This window comes from Monodelphis domestica, chromosome 2 (genome assembly GCF_027887165.1).
Source record: "Monodelphis domestica isolate mMonDom1 chromosome 2, mMonDom1.pri, whole genome shotgun sequence".
Taxonomy (NCBI): domain Eukaryota; kingdom Metazoa; phylum Chordata; class Mammalia; order Didelphimorphia; family Didelphidae; genus Monodelphis; species Monodelphis domestica.
This window is the reverse complement of record NC_077228.1, coordinates 543229525-543247758: the sequence shown is the minus strand read 5'-3', so window position 1 is coordinate 543247758 and position 18234 is coordinate 543229525. Positions and strand designations below refer to the sequence as shown.

The 18234-nt window shown below is 65.3% G+C and overlaps 1 protein-coding gene across 2 annotated transcripts in view; it reads left to right on the top strand.

The window, feature by feature from the left end:
* The window catches only part of ADARB1 (adenosine deaminase RNA specific B1), an 87105-nt gene that overhangs the window by 52709 nt on the left and 16162 nt on the right, over window positions 1-18234 (top strand). For both annotated transcript variants that reach the window (XM_056814547.1, XM_056814546.1), the window contains 6 exons: window positions 8615-8689; window positions 11690-12600; window positions 14102-14216; window positions 15463-15631; window positions 17501-17649; window positions 17842-18010. In XM_056814547.1, coding sequence (XP_056670525.1) covers window positions 8662-8689; window positions 11690-12600; window positions 14102-14216; window positions 15463-15631; window positions 17501-17649; window positions 17842-18010 — 1541 coding nt within the window. In that variant the 5' untranslated portion in view covers window positions 8615-8661. The remainder of the gene's footprint in view (window positions 1-8614; window positions 8690-11689; window positions 12601-14101; window positions 14217-15462; window positions 15632-17500; window positions 17650-17841; window positions 18011-18234) is intronic.

The window sequence follows — 18234 nt, the reverse complement described above, 5'->3', positions numbered from 1 at the left end:
TGGGCCATCTATCCAATAGGCCATCCATCCATTGGGCCATCCATCCAATAGAGTATCTATCCAATAGGCCATCCATCCATTGGGCCATCCATCCAATAGGCCATCCATCCAATAGGCCATCTATCCAACAGGTCATCTATCCAATAGGCCATCCATCCAATAGGCCATCTATTCCAACAGGTCATCTATCCAATAGGCCATCCATCCAATAGGCCATCTATCCAATAGGCATCCATCCAATAGGCCATCTATCCAACAGGTCATCTATCCAATAGGCCACCTATCCAATAGGCCACCTATCCAATAGGCCATCCATCCAATAGGCCATCCATCCAATAGGCATCCATCCAATAGGCCATCTATCCAATAGGCATCCATCCAATAGGCCATCCATCCAATAGGCCACCTATCCAATAGGCCACCTATCCAATAGGCCATCCATCCAATAGCCATCCATCCAATAGGCATCCATCCAATAGGCCATCTATCCAATAGGCCATCCATCCAATAGGCATCCATCCAATAGGCCATCTATCCATGTTGCGGATGACCAAGGTCCAGGATACCAAAACAAGAATCAATAAAGGGAAGCCGTTCTCTGCGCCCGCTGCTCTATTGTCTGGCATTGTAGCCGGCGAACTCTTGGGCCAGGCCTGCCCGGCTTGGCTCAAAGAGCTGCAGCTTCTGTGTCGATTGGTATACGGTAAACCCTCATCTTCTGCCTTAGAATCGGTGTGTTTGGGGTGTAAGGCCCAAGAAAGGCTAGCAGTGAGTGAAGTGACTTGGCCAGGGTCATGCAGCTAGGAGGGACCGAGGCCAGATCCCGTCTCTAGGCCCGGCCAGCAGGTCATGGTGTTGGCCACATCCCAGGATGCTGGGCGCGGGCGGGAGAACCCCCGTGGCCAGCTCTTGGCCCTGCGCGTCTGCACTGTTGGCGGCTGCTGCTCGTACAGTTGTTGAACCAGCAAATCCTGGGGATCGTTGCTCAGACCTCCTCGCTGACACCCCACGCAGACAGCATGGCGACAGGGGCGACACCCTGCAATGGCTTCCCTCGCTGACCGGCCACGAGGCTCTCCGGGGGCCACCGTGGCTGGATGAACTGGAGAAGGAGGCCTGGAGCACAAGGAGCCAGGCCTGGCAGCCTCTCAAGGGCAGGTCGGCGACGCTGCTGGCCTCACTGTGGGCCTCCAGAGAGAGTCCCGCACTGAGCAGAGCAGGAAGCGGCCCCGGCTGTGGCACGATCCGCCGCGTCCAGAGCACAGCCACCTGGACCACGGAATCCGCCGGCAGCTTTGAGCCACGGCCGAAGGGATGCGCGTGAGCTTCAGGACGGCGTGAAGTCTGGCACGGGATGGCGGAAGGGAGGCGAGAAAATGGGCAAACATCAGGACACTCCAGGGGATGGCGAGCGCATGATGAGGCGACAGCATCGTCATCACGCTAGGCCAGGCCATTGGCCTCCACCATCTTATGGCCTTGGGTAGGGCACAGAGGGCAGGGCCCATTGGCCTCCGCCATCTTGTGTGGGCAGGGAGCAGAGGGCAGGGCCCATTGGCCTCCGCCATCTTATGGCCTTGGGTAGGGCACAGAGGGCAGGGCCCATTGGCCTCCGCCATCTTGTGTGGGCAGGGCACAGAGGGCAGGGCCCCATTGGCCTCCGCCATCTTATGGCCTTGGGTAGGGCACAGAGGGCAGGGCCCATTGGCCTCCGCCATCTTATGGCCTTGGGTAGGGCACAGAGGGCAGGGCCCATTGGCCTCCGCCATCTTGTGTGGGCAGGGAGCAGAGGGCAGGGCCCATTGGCCTCCGCCATCTTATGGCCTTGGGTAGGGCACAGAGGGCAGGGCCCATTGGCCTCCGCCATCTTATGGCCTTGGGTAGGGCACAGAGGGCAGGGCCCATTGGCCTCCGCCATCTTGTGTGGGCAGGGAGCAGAGGGCAGGGCCCATTGGCCTCCGCCATCTTATGGCCTTGGGTAGGGCACAGAGGCAGGGCCCATTGGCCTCCGCCATCTTGTGTGGGCAGGGCACAGAGGGCAGGGCCCCATTGGCCTCCGCCATCTTATGGCCTTGGGTAGGGCACAGAGGGCAGGGCCCATTGGCCTCCGCCATCTTATGGCCTTGGGTAGGGCACAGAGGGCAGGGCCCATTGGCCTCCGCCATCTTGTGTGGGCAGGGAGCAGAGGGCAGGGCCCATTGGCCTCCGCCATCTTATGGCCTTGGGTAGGGCACAGAGGGCAGGCCCATTGGCCTCCGCCATCTTGTGTGGGCAGGGCACAGAGGGCAGGGCCCATTGGCCTCCGCCATCTTATGGCCTTGGGCAGGGCACAGAGGGCAGGGCCCATTGGCCTCCGCCATCTTGTATGGGCAGGGTGCAGAGGGCAGGGCCCATTGGCCTCCGCCATCTTATGGCCTTGGGCAGGGCGCAGAGGGCAGGGCCCATTGGCCTCCGCCATCTTGTATGGGCAGGGCACAGAGGCAGGGCCCATTGGCCTCCGCCATCTTGTATGGGCAGGGCACAGAGGGCAGGGCCCATTGGCCTCCCGCCATTTTGCGAGGGCAGGGCCCATTGGCCTCTGCCCTCTAGTGTCCAGAGGGGAGCTGCTGGAATGAGGACAGATCTTGAATGAACCAGAAGGTTTGGCCTGGATGATGACTGGGAGCATTTCTGTTGTCACTGGCCTAACTCAGCACTTTCCTTACAGCAACCCTGGAAGGTAGATGCTATTAATACGCCCATGTTGCAGTTGGGGAAACAGAGGTAGACAGAGATGAGATGACGTGCCCAAGGCCACACAAGCCGTGTCTGAAGCCAGATTTTGAACTCGGGTCTCCCTGACTTCAGGCCCCATTGTCTGTGCACTGGACTGCTTAGCTTCCTCACTTCAAACTGGAGGAGAGACGCTGCCGCGGGGAGCGGAGGCCACTGGAGACGGGATGCCAGGACGAACGTCCCACCACTGTGGGCCACCCCAGAGAGGTGGGCAGAGGAGGCCGGCAGGATGTGTTTAGTGGGGCTCCCAGGGTGCTGGGGTCCTGCTCGTCGGAGGCTCTGGAGTAGGAAGGAGGCCCCCCCAGGCCCTCCCCCCACATCGGCTCTTTCTTGGTCTTGTGAGCTGCTTCCTCCTTGCTTTGCTGCGTGTCCAGTGGGCTGGGGCTCGAGTGGCATGTCAAGGCGCCCCCTCTGCCCACCTGGGCCTCCGCCGGCCTGCTGGCCCAGTGCCAGGTCACCTTCACGGCCAGTGACTGGCCTCTCCCTTGGCCCAGGCCGCGCCCCCCAGAGGCGCCGGGTGGAATCGGCCCGGGTTCCGGGAGGCGCTTCACCAGGGTTCCTGGCGTTCCCTGTGGCCCGGCCAAGGCTTTTCCTTGAGATCGTTTGTCAGGAAGAGCTCGCGGAATCCACCCAGACTGCCCGAGGCCAGCAGGCCTGACGACTTCCCTGAGAACTTTGCTGCCAGTAATTAGAAATCCCCAGAAGCCCCCGTGAGAAGGTGACCTGAGGTAGATGGAGAGCCAGACCCAGAGAGGGGAGTCCTGGGTTCCAGTCTGGCCTCAGACCCTTCCAGCTGGGTGACCCTGGCCAAGTCACTGAACCCCCATGGTCTAGCCCTGACCGCTCTTCTGCCTTGGAACCAACCCAGTATTGATTCTAAGAAGGAAGGGAAGGGCTAACAAGGAAGAAAAGAAGCCCTGGAGGCCCCTCCATGCCCCCCCCCCCCCATTGTGACCAGCTTTACTGATTAGAATCGACTCATTGATCGCCTTATGATGGGTGACGGGAGCGTCCAGGCAGGCAGGTTTCAGGCCTGCCAACAGGGTATAGACGGTGCACTTGTGGAGACGTAGCATTTTAGGGGAGGTCTCCTCCTCCACAGCTGTCGTCAGGGCTTTCCCGGACACCCCACTCCTCTGACTAGTCCAGGGACCCTGTCAGGACAGAACTTCCTGTATGGAGGGGGCCCACCCAGGTCCGAGGCACAGGGGAGGAGCTGCAAGCCAGACTGTTCTGGAACAAGAGCAGCACATCAGCAGGACAGCCAGAGCCCCAACAGCCAAGCAGGGTCCGAGGAAGCCCAAAAGGTGGTGGAGCTGGGGAGTGAGGGATTCTGGGGCCTGGTGCTCTGGTTCTGCCTGGCCCCCCTTTCTTCTCTCCCCTCCCAGCCCCGGCAAGCTCCCTCCTGGCCCCATCTGGGCTGTTACACAGAGTTTTGAGCTGGGCACGTCTCGGCGAATCGTAGTTAATGCGATAGCTCTGAGCCCCCAGTTGGGAACCTTCCCTCAGCCTCGAAGAGATGGACCATCTGGTGCGTCTGGTCCCGGGCCTCTCCGCCCTCAGATTCTTGCAGGGACGGATGGCCCGCCTGGTGCCCCTCCTCGCCCTGCACTCTCCCCACCTTGGTTCATTCAGGCCCAGCCACAGAATGGGTGCTAGTTCCTCTCGGTCTGTACTTTGTGCAGTGGGCGAATCCCCTCACACCATCCTGGGACCCCCACCTCTGCCTTTCTTGGTAGCCCGGCTTTCCCCAAGGCCTGGGAGGGAGGCTTGTTCCTCTGAACTAAAGGGATGTACACGGCCTACGCAGACCCCTTTGGGCCCCAACACCCCCTTCTGAACTGGATGGGAAATGGAAATCCTGTGTGGTAGGCCACGGAGAGGTCCCAGAGGAGCAGCAGAGGACAGGAAGGCTCACAGGCATCTTTCAGGGGCTATAAAAAACCGAGGCAGAGCGGCAGACGCTCCGTGTCGTGGAGTATTGGATCAGAGAGGTGGCTTATGGGAGCAGCTCCCTGAACAATGGCCCTACATCACAGCATTTCCCCTCCCTCCCCCCTTCCTTCCTTCTGTCCCTCCCTTCCTCCCTCTCTCCCCCCTCCCTCCCTCCCTTCCCTCCCTCCCCCTCCCTTCCTCCTCCCCCTTCCCTCTCTCCTCCTTCCCCTCTCCCCTCCCTCCCCTCCCCTCCCTCCCTCCTCCCCCTTCCCCCCTCCTTCTCCCCCCTCCCTCCTCCTTCCCTCCCCTCCCCCTCCCTCCCCCCTCCCTCTCCCTCCCCTTCCTCCTCCTTCCCTCTCTCCCCCTCCCCCTCCCCTCCCCTCCCCCCTCCCTCCTCCTTCCCTCCCCCCTCCCCTCCCCCTCCCTCCTCCTTCCCTCCCCTCCCCCCTCCCTCCCTCCTCCCCCTCCCTCCTCCTTCCCTCCTCCCCCTCCCTCCTCCTTCCCTCCCTCCCCCTCCCTCCTTCCTCCCCCCTTCCTCTTCTCCCCCCTCCTCCCTCCCCCCTCCCCCTCTCTCTCTCCCCCTCCCCCTCTCCCCCTCCCTCCTCCTTCCCTCCCCTCCCCCCCCTCCCCTTCCCCTCTCCCTCTCCCTCCCCTCCCCCTCTCACCCTCCCTCCCCCCTCCCCTCCCCCCTCCCTCCTCTCTCTGCAGACTCCTCCTGCGCGTGTTCAGGGTCCGGTGGTTCTGGGGCCGCTGGGAAGGTGCTGCTCAGGCCCAGATGCCCTCCTGTAGCCGTGCCTTAAGAGGCAGGAGCAGAAGCCTCAGCTTTCCGGAGTCTCTTGTCTGGGTCAGGCTGCGGCCACAATGGGAGCTCTGGCAGCGAAGGCCCAGGACCCTGGAGCGGCCTGACCATCGGCCCCGGGTGTTAGCGGGGATCCTCGGCCTGCTGTCTTGTCACGTCCGTTGTGGCCTCCGCCTGTCAGGGTCCCGCTTGGGGCCTTCACTGCTGTGCTGGCCCTGGGAGCCTGTGCTGGGCCTCTTCCGTAGAGGGCACGGGGGCAGTTCGGCCCTCCCCATCCCAGTTGTGGGAGACAAAAGCTGGGTGGCTGGAGATTTCTGTAGTCGAGGAACTTTGGAGTGAGCATCGATGGCGCCGAGGAGGCTCTCCGTGTGTTGGAGGCCGCTCCCAGCGGAGGTGGGGGGCCCACTCGTCTCTCCAGTCCTTTCTGCCCAGCCAACCCAGATCTGTGGAGCTGCTGAACGTCCGGCCTCGCCTCCGAAGGGCACCGGGAGCCGCAGGTCCCCTGGGACATGGCCAAGGAGTGCCGAGGAGGGCCCGAGCTGGGCGCGGGCAGGAGCCGGGGAGAGCTTCGGCGGCCCGTGAGCCCGGAGCGGGGAGGCCTCTGCAGGGGTGACCGCGGGGCCGGCCTCGGGCAGCCGACGGAGGGCTGCGGGTGGCGCTCGGCAGCTCGGGCCTTCCCGGACGGCTGTGGGCGGCACGTTTGAGCTTCTGCCTAAAACAGCGAGTCTGCAACGCCGTCGGGAGCCCGAGAGGGCTCGCAGGGCCTGGAACTGCTGGCGGGGCGTGCCGGAGAGCTGAGGCTGGGCCCGGGGGCCCCTGGGAGAGGAAAGGGGGGCAGGCAGGAATGGGGTGCCTCGGGCGGAGGGCCTCAAGGGGCGAAATGGCTCCCCCTCCGCTCTGCCCGGAATCGGGCCCTTCCCCAGCCGGCCCCGAAGCGCGAGAAGCCCCGGGCCGGCTGCTTCTGGCAGCCCTTCTCTGTCTTAAACTCTTCCCTTCTGCCCCAGCATCAGCCCTGAGTGGGGGTTCCCGGGCGGAGGAGCCGCGAGGGCCAGGCAGTGGAAGCCGGGACCTCCCGTCTCCAGGCCTGGCGCTCCCGGCCGCCCTGCCGCTGCCTCTTCAGGGTCCATTTAAGGTCAGTTTGGTGGTTGTGACTCTTTAGTATCTTCTGCCATCTTTGGGCAAAATGAGGAATTCAGATGGGAAACGGGGTCGGAGCAGGCTCACAAGGGCTGGGAGACCAAGAGAGAAAGATCCACTTTCTGCTCCTCGAGTCGTCCTGCCCACGTCCGGCTCTTTGCCCTCCGCTCCCATTTCCTGGTCGCCGCGGCCTGGGCCTCTGGGCTTCCCTGCTAGGTGCCCGCCGGCCCTCGCCTCTTGTCCACCCGCAGAGGGCTTCTCTGTCCTCCGCTCTGCTCCGAGACTGCCCTTCTGGGCCCTTCCAAAGGGTTCCGCTCCTCCGAGCCCCAGGAAGCCCAGAGGCCGTAGAAGTGCGAGAGAGACCCGCCAGAGATGCTGGCTCGCCAAAGAGAAAGGCTGTGGGAGCCCAGACGGCCACCCCGGCCAGGCGCCGTGAGGCAGGCTTGTCAGGGTGCCGCGAGGCAGACGGAGCCCTCTTAAGCCACCGTGCCAGAATGTCCAGCCTGGCTGCTTCTAGGTGGAGTTAATGAGGATGTTCTGAGCATCCGTTAGGAAAAGAAGTGCCATGTGGCGCTTCCTTGGTGGTTCTTCGGCTGTCCTTGGGGTCTAGACCCTGGTGTCGTTGGCCATTTCCTTCTTCGGGTCGCTTCACAAATGAGGAAACTGAGGCCAACAGGGTCAACCCTTCCCCAGATGACACATTGAGACAAGTTTTAGTCATTGTTTTCTGCCCCTTTGTGAGCCGTGTTCTGCCTGTCTGTCTGTCTGTCCCCTACTTCATCCCCGCATCTCTCTCTGCTTGTCTCTGCCTCTCTGTTTCCCTCTCTCTCACACACACGCGCACACAGTGCGCACACACCCACGTGCACACAATCCACACGCCCACGTGCACACACGCGCACACACGTCCACACGCAGGCCCTCGGGCCTCATGTCCGTCCCAGTCTTCCCCAAAGAATCAGGGCCGTGACCTGAGGGCGGGGACCCTCCCGTGCTGGGGCGACCAAAGGTTCGGGCCCTCCACAAGCGGAGGGGCAGATGGGCGCCCAGAGCCTTGGAGCAGCCCTCTGTGGAGGCTCGGGGCAGACGGCCGCGGTGGGGGGCGCTTTTGCCCGCAAGGAGCCGTGTCCGGAAGACGGCGGCCTCCGGGCGGGTGGCAGCACGCCAGAGGCTGCAGGTCTGGTCCCTGGTGAGGGAGGGGAAGGCGGCCAGGCAGCCTCCTGGGGCTCTGCTCGGAGGGGGGCCTCTGGGGGCTTCCTCCGCCCCCAAGGCCGCCTCCCCTTCCTGCAGCTGGGCCGGGCCTCTCCCCGGGCCCCCCCTTCCCGCCTCTCCGTGGGGGAGGGGAACCGTTCCGGTAGCCGATTCCGGGGGTCGTGCCGGCCGCTCGGGATGCCGGAGAAGGCGGGAGGCGAAGCAGAGCCGCCCGGCGGTGGGGGCCGGGAAAGCTCGGGGGCCCCGGCTCGGCTGGGAGGGCAGGGCAGCGAGGCCGGCTTCTCGGGGTAACCCTGAGAGCCGCCCCCACCCATGGCTCGCGTCCCCTCGCGGGAAGGCCGCGGTGAAGCCGGAGCACTCGGGACCTCCTCCCGCCGCTTCTCCCTTCGCTACTCGGCGGCTCCTCCCCAGGGAGCAGAGTGCGAGTCCTGGCAGCTGGCCCGTGGTTCCAGGGGTTCACTTGCTGCCCTAAGGATGGATGAAAAAGGAATAGTGGGGCGCCGGGTGGCAGCTCCGTCCTGGCTGCGCCAGCCCCTTGGCGAGGCCTGCGTCGGCCGGACAGTGTGGCTGCGAAGGGAAGGCCCGAAGGAGGGTCGGAGGAGCCCGCCCGCCCCCCCCTCGCCGGCGTTGGGGAGACGTTTCAGAAGGGGGGGCCTGGAGCACCCGGAGAGGCTTCCAGGAAGCACCCTCGGCGGCCTCCGGCCTCTCCTGGGGCGCCAAGTGCGTGACCCGAGCCCCGTTTTCTTGCTCTTTCAGACGGACGCCTCCTCGGCCGGACCCGCGCCCAGCCGCAGCGCCGCAGCATGGACGTAGATGAAGAGGAGAACATGAGTAAGGTTTGGGGCTCTCCTAAGACCCGCCCCTCGGGGCCTTCCCCGCCCCGGCCGCCATCTTGGCGGGCCGCCACCCTCCTCCACCCTCTTGGGCCGGGCTCAGGACGCGGCGGGGCGCAGCGGCCCTGCCTGGGCTCCTCCTTCCTCGCAGGCGCCGGCCGGCTAATAAAAGGACCTGAGAAAAGAGCGTTTCTCCGTCTGGTGAATAAACTGTACAGCATCCCCCCCAGCCCCAAAGAGGAGGCGGGGTGCCCTGGTGCCAGGTGTGCCCCGGCTGTGCTCCCCCCCCCGCCGTGCCCCCTGGCTGTGCCTCCCCCCCGCCATGCCACCCGCCGTGCCCCCCGGCTGTGCTCCCCCCCCGGCTGTGCTCCCCCCCGCTGTGCCTCCCCCGCCGTGCCCCCTGGCTGTGCTCCTCCCCCCGCTGTGCCCCCTGTGGTGCCCTCTGGCCATGCCCCCCCGCCGTACCCCCTGGCCATGCCCCCCGGCTGTGCTCCCCCCCCCCGCCGTGCCGCCTGGTTGTGCCTCCCCCCTCCATGCCCCCCGCCGTGCCCCCTGGCTGTGCTCCCCCCCCACTGTGCCCCCTGTGGTGCCCTCTGAATGTGCCCCCCCTGCCGTGCCCCCTGGCTGTGCCCCCCCCGGCTGTGCCCCCCCCGCGGTGCCCCCCTGGCTGTGCCTCCCCCCCCCGCGGTGCCCCCCCCGCTTTGCCAGGCCTTCTCTGACGACTGGAGCCGCTCTTGCCCCTCTGCCAGCCCGTCTCTTCCGGCCCGGCGGGAGGCCCCCACGAGAGCCCCTGCGGCCACCCGGGACAGCCTGCCCCCCTCCGGCTTCGGCCCCTCCCCCGCATGCTCGCCTGGCAGCCTCTCCTGCCCGGCCTCGTTCCGGCCCGTCAGGCCCCGACCAGTCCACGGCGCAGCGTTCCCACCTCCGGGCCGGGCTCCTCTCTTTCCGTTTCCGGCCGAGCCGTCTCCTGCCCCCCGACTCTCCCAAGGCGGCCACCCTCGGTGGGCCCGGCAGCGGGCAGCAGGCGGGCCGGGGACCACGTCAGCGATGGCCGAGGCGGCCGGAGACCCGAGGGGCGGTGCCTGGCTCAGGCCTCCGCAGGACGCGGCCTTTTCTTGCCTGTTTCTTCGTGGGAGCCCTCAGCTTCCGTCCGCGTAGTCAGCACCGTCCGTTGTCCTAAGGAAGCCTCCCAGCCAGGAAGTGTCAGAGGCAGATTCGAACCCAGGACCTCCCACCTCCAGGCCTCCTCTCAGCCCACCAAGCCAGGCTTTTCCGCAGGAGAGTCGCGCACGGGCCCAAAGACGCTGTAGCCTCGCCCGAGGATGGACCTTCCTTGGGCATCACGGGGGGGGGCCGCAGGGGCCGCGCTTGTGGCTCCTGGAGGGGGCCCGCCGGGACATGGGCAGCTGTGAGCCCCCACGGCGTGCCAGGCTGGCACTGGCCTAGGCACTGCGGCGGCCTCTGATGTTAGCCTCCAACAGCCCTGAGGGGAAGCTCCATTTTACAGCCCGGAGAACAGAGGCAGCCAAGGGAAGTGACCTGTCCAGGGTCACACAGCCAGCAAGTGTCAGGCTGAACTTTGGCGGGGACTTTTGGGTTCTGGGCGCCCTCTGAAGCGCAGACGGTGCCCTGGGGGGGGGCTCGGAGAGGATGTCCTTGCTCCTTCCCGTCCGGGTTCCGACACCCCCAAAGCTGCTGCCTTTCCCCAGGCCGCCCCGCCGGCTCCCCTTTCCGAGGTGGCTGGCCCAAGGGGGGGGGCGCGCCTCCGTCACGGCCCCTCCGGGCGCTGGTGTAGACACGGCGCCCCCTCAGGCAATCGGCCCTGTCCCTGCTCCCCTTCCGCTGCCTGCCCTCCCCCTGCCATCGGGTTGGCGCTGGGGCCGCAGCGAGGGAGAGGCCGAGGGGGTCCCGGCGGAGCCCGAAGCTCGCTGCCCTGAGGAGGCAGGCTTGGGGCCTTCCCAGGGAGACCCGAGAGGGGGCGGAGGGCTCGCTGGTGTGCCCACACCGCCCGCTGGGGGCTAATTCATTTCAGCCGGGGGCTTGATGAAGAGCATCATCACCTACCAGCGTCACAGAAACGGCCCCTTCCTGCCCCTGCCCTGCCCCTCCCCTTTCTCCTGCCCTCACCCCTGCCCCTTCTCCTCCCCTGCCCTCTCCTTCTCTTGCCCTCCCCCTTGCCCCGCCCCTCCCCTTCCCCCGCCCCTTCTCCTGCCCCCTCCCCTTCCCCCCCCCCCCCCGCCCCTTCTCCTGCCCCTCCCTCCCCTCCCCTTCCCCGCCCTTCTCCTGCCCCCTCCCCCTGCCCCTTCTCCTCCCTGCCCCTCTCCTTCTCTTGCCCCTCCCCTTCTCTTGCCCCTCCCCCTTCCCCGCCCTCCCCTTCCCCTGCCCTCCGTCCCCTCCCCTTCCCCGCCCCTTCTCCTGCCCCTCCCCCTCCCCCTCCCTTCTCCTGCCCCTCCCCTGCCCTTCCCCTCCCACTTCCCCGCCCCTTCTCCTGCCCCTCCCTCCCTCCCCTTCCCGCCCCTTCTCCTGCCCCTCCCCCTCTCCCTTCCCCTCCCCTTCTCCTGCCCCTCCCCTCCCCTGCCCCTTCCCCGCCCCTCCCCTCTCCTGCCCCTCCCTGCCCCGCCCCTCCCCTCCCCCTCCCTCCCCTCCCCCTCCCCCGCCCGCCCCTCTCTCTCTGGGGGATGAAGCGGGAGAGGACGCTGCGGGCAGTCCCCCAGGAGGCGGGTGGGGGGCCCCGCGCGCCCCGCCGCCTGCGCTAACCTCTCTGTCTCTCTCCCTGTTTCTCGAGCACCAAAAGGAGTAACCTGGCGAGCTTTTGCTGGAGGATGTTATAAATGGAAATTTACTGACCGTTCCCTCTGCTTTGGCGAGTGGTGTGGCCGGGGCTGCCCGGGGGGGCGGGCGGGCACCACTCGGCCGCCCAGAGGTGAAGCGCCCTAAATTTTGCATTTACAAGGTCCCACAACGAAGGCGTTGTAAGTTACTCTTTTGGGCACCGCAGGTTCCAGCAGCGCCGACGTCAAGGAAAACCGCAACGTGGACAACGTGCCGCCGCCGGGCGCCGCGGAGGGGCCGGCGCCGGCCCCGGGCGGCAGGAAGCGGCCCCTGGAGGACGGCGCCAACGGGCACCCCAAGTTCCGGGCCAAGAGGCGGAAGAAGGTCCCGGGGCCCGTCCTGCCCAAGAACGCGCTGATGCAGCTCAACGAGATCAAGCCGGGCCTGCAGTACCAGCTGCTGTCGCAGACGGGCCCCGTGCACGCGCCCGTCTTCGTCATGGCCGTCGAGGTGAACGGGCAGGCGTTCGAGGGCTCGGGGCCCACCAAGAAGAAGGCCAAGCTGCACGCCGCCGAGAAGGCGCTGCGCTCCTTCGTGCAGTTCCCCAACGCCTCCGAGGCCCACCTGGCCATGGGCCGCACCCTGTCCGTCAACACGGACTTCACGTCCGACCAGGCCGACTTCCCCGAAGCCCTCTTCAACGGCTTCGAGACGCCGCTGCCGCCCGGCGCGCCCTTCTACCTGGGCTCCAACGGCGACGGCGGCTTCAGCCCGCGGCCCGACTACGGCGCGGCGCCCGCGGCCCCGGTGCTGCCCCCGGCCCTGGTGCAGGCGCCCCTCCCCCTCCCCGCGGCCTACCCGTCGGCCAGCGGCAAGAACCCGGTCATGATCCTGAACGAGCTGCGGCCGGGCCTCAAGTACGAGTTCCTGTCCGAGAGCGGCGAGAGCCACGCCAAGAACTTCGTCATGTCGGTGGCCGTGGACGGCCACGTCTTCGAGGGCTCCGGCCGGAACAAGAAGCTGGCCAAGGCCCGGGCCGCGCAGTCCGCCCTCGCCTGCCTCTTCCACATGCAGCTGGACCAGACGCCATCTCGGCAGCCCATCCCCAAGGAGGGCCTCCAGCTGCACCTGCCCCAGGTGAGGACGGCCCCGGGGACAGCCCGGCTCACCGACCTTTCGACACTGGCCGCCCTCCCCCCCCCAGAGGAGCCACGAAACATGGCCGGGGTTCCGCCCCCGCCCCCGGGCCCCATCCACAGAGGAGCCACAAAATGTGGCCAGGGCCCCCACACCCCTCCACAGAGGCACCACGAAATGTGCCCCCCCACACACACCAGAGGAGCCACTAAACGTGGCCAGGGCCCCGCCCATCCACAGAGGAGCCACTAAACGTGGCCAGCCCCCCCCCCCCCGCCCCCGGGCCCCATCCACAGAGGAGCCACAAAATGTGGCCAGGGCCCCACACAGAGGTGCCACGAACTGTGGCCGCCCCCACCACCAGGGGAGCCACGAAAATGTGGCCAGGGTTCCTCCCCGCCCCCAGGCCCCATCCACAGAGGAGCCACTAAACGTGGCCAGGGGCTTGCCCCCCCCCCCGGGCTGTGGTGGGGAGAGGCCAGCCTCAGGCAGACCTCAGGAGCCCCAGGGAAGTGGCCCAGCCCGGCCCTTCCTGCCCCTCCACCTTCCAGCCACTCTTGGGCAAGGCAGAGAGCGTTAAGGCCACGGGGTTAGGGGACTTGTCCAGGGTCACCCAGCAAGGACGTGGCGGAGGCCCAAGTGGGATCCAGGACCTCCCGTCTCCAGGCTGGGCCCTCGGTCCACCCTTTTCTAACAGGCCTGTCCCAGCTCTCCTGGGGACCAGGCAGCCGTCCCCCTCCCTGGTGACCGTGTGGCCCTGGATAAGTCACTAGACCAGGGCCCGCCCCTTAGAGTGGGATCATTGCAGCACCTCCCTTGGTAGGGCTGTTGTGGCAGCAAAATCATCTTTATTTACATGGGTCAAGAATTCGAATTCTGCCCGTCTGAAGTTGGGACACCCACAGTGGCTCCCCTGGGACTCGGGAGCTCCTTCGATCGGCGAGCATCTGTCAGATGCTCGTGGTGTGCCTCCAGGCTGGTAGGGGAGCCCCTGGGCAGACAGTCTAGACCAAGCCAGCTCTGGAGAGGAGGGGGGAAGGTGCTGGGGCAGAGCAGTCAGGGGAGGCTTCCTGGAGGAGGCATCTTAGCTGGCCCAATGGAGGAGGGAGAGCGGTCTGGCCACAGGGGAGCCGCAGGCAGGGCCGTTGGTGTCCGGGGTTCAGGCCAGGCTGGCCCTTCAGAAGGGCTGGAGGGCGCTTTTGGGGGCCGCCCCCACGGCGTCTCGGCTCCGGCCACCCAGTCCAGCTCTTTGCTCTCAGCCAACGGGCTGCCCTCGAGGCTTCGGGCAGGTTTCCCAAAGGCTCCCCTGAGCTCGGACGCCCGGCCTGAACTCGGACCTTCCTGGCGCTGCCCGGGGGCTCGTGCCACGCTCGGCCCTCCTTCACCAGCGGCCCCTTGCAGGGGACGCGGGTCGGGATGTGGAGGGGCCCGAAGGGGGGCGGTCTGGGCGGGGGGGGCCTGCCGCTGGGGGGGCCCTCAACGGCTCTCCTGTGATCCCCAGGTTCTCGCCGACGCCGTGTCCCGCCTGATCGTGGACAAGTTCAGTGACCTCACCGACAACTTCACGTCTCCCCACGCGCGGAGGAAAGTGCTCTCCGGAGTCGTCATGACGACAGGTGAGCCTGGCAGCGGGCGCGGCGCGTCTCTCCGTCCTGCCCGGGCCCAGCATCGGGAAGCCGCTCAGTCTAGCTTGGGAGGCCCAGAATGCCAGGAGGACTGGCCCCGCCTCCCAGACCAGGAAACCAGCTACCAAAAGGGAGAGCCGGCACTCGCACCCAGAGCCCTTCACACTTCGTCTGGGACCGAACCGCTCTCGTGCCTGCTCCTGGTTTTTCCAATGGTGTCCCCCCTCCTCCTCTGTGCCCCCAAGACTCCTTCGAGGCCAGGAGGCCAAAGGCCGGGGGTTTGGCACTAAAAGACCCTCTGAGGAGGGAAGCAGCCTGGGTAAGGCAAGAGAGGGACAGAGATAGAGAGACAGAGAGGGAGGGAGAGAGGGAGAGACAGACAGACAGACAGACAGAGACAGAGAGAGAGACAGAGAGAGAGAGACAGAGAGAGACACAGAGAGAGAGAGAGAGAGAGAGGGAGGGAGAGACAGAGAGAGACAGAGAGAGAAACAGACAGAGAGAGACAGAGAGAGACACAGAGAGAGAGACAGACAGAGAGAGAGAGGGGGAGAGAGAGGGAGAGAGGGAGAGGGAGAGACACGGAGAGAGAGAGACAGAGACAGATAGAGAGAGAGAGACAGAGAGAGAAACAGACAGAGAGAGACAGAGAGAGACACAGAGAGAGACAGACAGAGAGAGAGAGGGGGAGAGAGAGAGAGGGAGGGAGAGAGAGAAAGACAGCCACAGACAGACACCCAGACACCCAGCGGCCCCCCTTTAGCTGGAGGGACCCTGGGAGCTGCGCTGTGGCTGCTTTTCTCCCAGACGGATCTCAGGCTTCTCCCTTCTTCCTCCGCAGAAGCATTTCTGGGTCCCTGAAGCCGCAGACCTGGAAGCGGGTGTTCGGGGCAGTGTCCAGCTTCTGGTTCTGGCACCCCCCGAGCCTGCCTTCTGTGGGGTCCGCCTTGCTCTGGTGGCTCTCCCGAAGGGGCCTCGGCCGCTCCCGTAGTCACGAGGGGGCACGAGCGATGCCGCCCTCCCCTGCGAGAGGCTCCCCCCGCCTGCTCCATGGGGTGCGTCTTCGCCCTGGCGGGCGGCTTGGTCCCCTGACCCGTCTCCCTGGGTCCGAACGGCGTCCGGAGAGCCGGAGCTGGGGCTGGGCGAGTCTCGCAGGTACTGCCTGGCTCGGCGTCGGGCTCCGCGCACGGCCGAGGGGCGCCGCGTCCCCTCTAAGGGAACCTCCTCTGGTTCGCAGGCACCGACGTCAAGGACGCGCAGGTGATCAGCGTCTCCACCGGCACCAAGTGCATCAATGGGGAGTACATGAGTGACCGCGGGCTGGCCTTAAACGACTGCCACGCAGAAATCATATCTCGGCGCTCCTTGATTCGCTTTCTCTACACGCAGCTCGAGCTGTTCCTGAGGTAAGTTCAGCCGGCAGCATGCGGGCCTTTGGGGGAGGCTTCCTGCACCCAGGCACTGGGCAGAGCCGCGAGGGAAATGGCCAACAAAGCCCCGGCTCTGCTGACCCACGAGGACCACGTGGGCCAAAGCTGGCCAGGAGCTGCGGGTGAAATCCCCGCCCTCTGCGGTGCCACATTCCCAAGGAGGCAGCGTCAAAGCCAGACTTACGCACAGCAGCAGGAGAGGTTAGGCAGGGAAGAGGTCCACAATCCCAGCGCCTCCCTCATCATTTGGTCCCAAACGCTGGGCGGCTCGGAGAGGCTGGCAGAAAGGGGGCGCGGACGGATCTCTCATAGCCCCCTGTGGGGTTGGCACCACATGGACTCATGGCTTCTCCTCACAAATATGAGGGCAGAGGAAGGGATCCCCTTTTGGGTCCCAGAGAGGGCAGCTATTCGTGGCCAGGCAGGGACAAGAGAAGATCTGAGAAGATAAAATGGGCCATTTGGGGTTCAGAAAAGTGTAAGAGGGACCTTCCCAAGACTGTTAAAGGTAAATTTAGGGTTGAGAGTGAATATAAATTTAGTTGGTCAACAGGGATTTAATTTATAAATCCCAATGAAATGCTCAAGTGGAATTTTATGGTGGTTTATTTACAATAGAAGGAAGCAATTAAGAATGAGAGAGAGAGAGAGGAAAGAGAATTTAAACTGCTCCAGCCTGAACTGAGCCAGGCAGGAGTTCAGAGACCTCAGCTAAGGGGCCTCTTCAGAAAGCCAAGGGAAAGGGGAGTCGGCCTTATCACTCACCATGTGACCATCTAAAAGGAAGCAGTCTGAGGAGTTCCAGGGTCAACATGGCCAAAGCTCTCTCCTCATAGGAAGTGACGCAAAGTAAACGGGCAGTTCTTTACCTCACTTCCTGCGTCTCACATGTGCCAATGGTGGCTTAAGCTTGGCTTAGGACAGCCTGGGGGGGTCTGTCAGTTGTTTCTGATTTCTCACTTGCTAACACATGCCCGTCATAGGGCATCCTCCTTTACAGCTAATCCTTAAGTGGGGTGTTGACATTCCTGGTTACTAGAATTCTAAAGACTAAGCAGGGTGGAGTAAAACTAAAATTCACAAAAGTAAACCAACTTTGCACAAACAAAACTAATGCAAAGGGGGGGGGGTGCAGCAGGGATCTCTGAGCAAAGTTTCCCGTCCAAGACCCACAGAGCGGGGTCAAAGGGAGAGCCGTCCTCCAGCTGGTGAACGGCCAAAGCACGCGAATGGTCAGGTGCCGTGGCCTCAATATTCCCATGAAAAGTGATCTGAATCCTGAGTAACCAGAGAAATGCCCTTGGGGAAGGCGGGCCGGGGCAGGAAGCAAAGGCAAAGGATGGCGGGACGGTGGGACGCGAGGCCCAGCGACGCTCTGTGGGAAAGCTTTGGGCCGGCCCAGCCACTTTGGAAAGCGATGAGGAGGCCCGCTATGGAGGAGCGAATGGGTTGTGCAGCTTTGGCCCAGTGAACCCCCAAGGGTGAAGCCAGAGGAAAAGGACCCGCACAGACAGCAGCTCTTCAGGGGCCGGCCAAAGGGGCGCCAGGGCGGCCGTCTCACGCCGAATGAAATCACAAAGCAACAGAGGAGGCGTGTGTGAAGCGATGTGAGCCGTTCCTCTGGCCGCCTGGGCGCCGCGGGCTCTGAGAGCCACGAGGAAGCGCCCACGTGGAGAGGCCCATGGCCCAGGCAGGAGCCTTTGTTTGGCGGGGAAGCGAGCGGGGAGGGGAGAGGCGCTCCTCAGGGAGGAGCTGTTGCGGAGGGAACGCGCGGGGGAAGCGGGGGTCCGGCCTGGCCAAAGGTCAGCGACTGCGTGTCCCAACTGCGGCCGCCTCCTCTTTCAGCACGAGGGAGGACCAGCAGAGGTCCATCTTCATGAAGTCCCAGCGCGGAGGCTTCCGGCTGAAGGACACGGTCCAGTTTCACCTGTACATCAGCACGTCCCCGTGCGGAGACGCCAGGATCTTCTCGCCCCACGAGGCGGCCCAAGATGGTGAGTGAAGCCGGAACCGCTGCACTGCGACTGAGCGGGCGCCACGCTGACGCTGACGCTGACGGCGGGCGTCCCCTCCCACAAGGGATGAGCTGGGGGCGGCGGCGGGGTCCGGGGGCCCCGGGGACCCTTGGGGCGGGAGGGGCAGGGCCTCCCCTCCCCTGCGGGCTCACCACTGCCCGTCTTTTTCAGACCAGGCAGACAGACACCCCAACAGGAAAGCGAGGGGGCAGCTGCGGACCAAGATCGAGTCGGGGGAGGGCACGATCCCCGTGAGGACGACGACCACCATCCAGACCTGGGACGGGGTGCTGCAGGGGGAGCGGCTGCTCACCATGTCCTGCAGCGACAAGATCGCCAGGTGAGCGGCCCCTCGGCCTGAGGCCCCCCGTCTTCACGGCCCCTTGGGCTTCTCCGGGCAGAGAGAGACCCGGAGGCACACCGCGGCAAGGGACTTGCTCGGGGTCGCCTCTGAACCCAGGGCAGGGCGCCGGGGAACACCGACGGGCCTTTGCCGAAGCAGTGGGACCAGAGGTGGGCCGTGCGTGCCGCTCCTTCCTGGGGGCACAGGCCGGCAGGGGACAC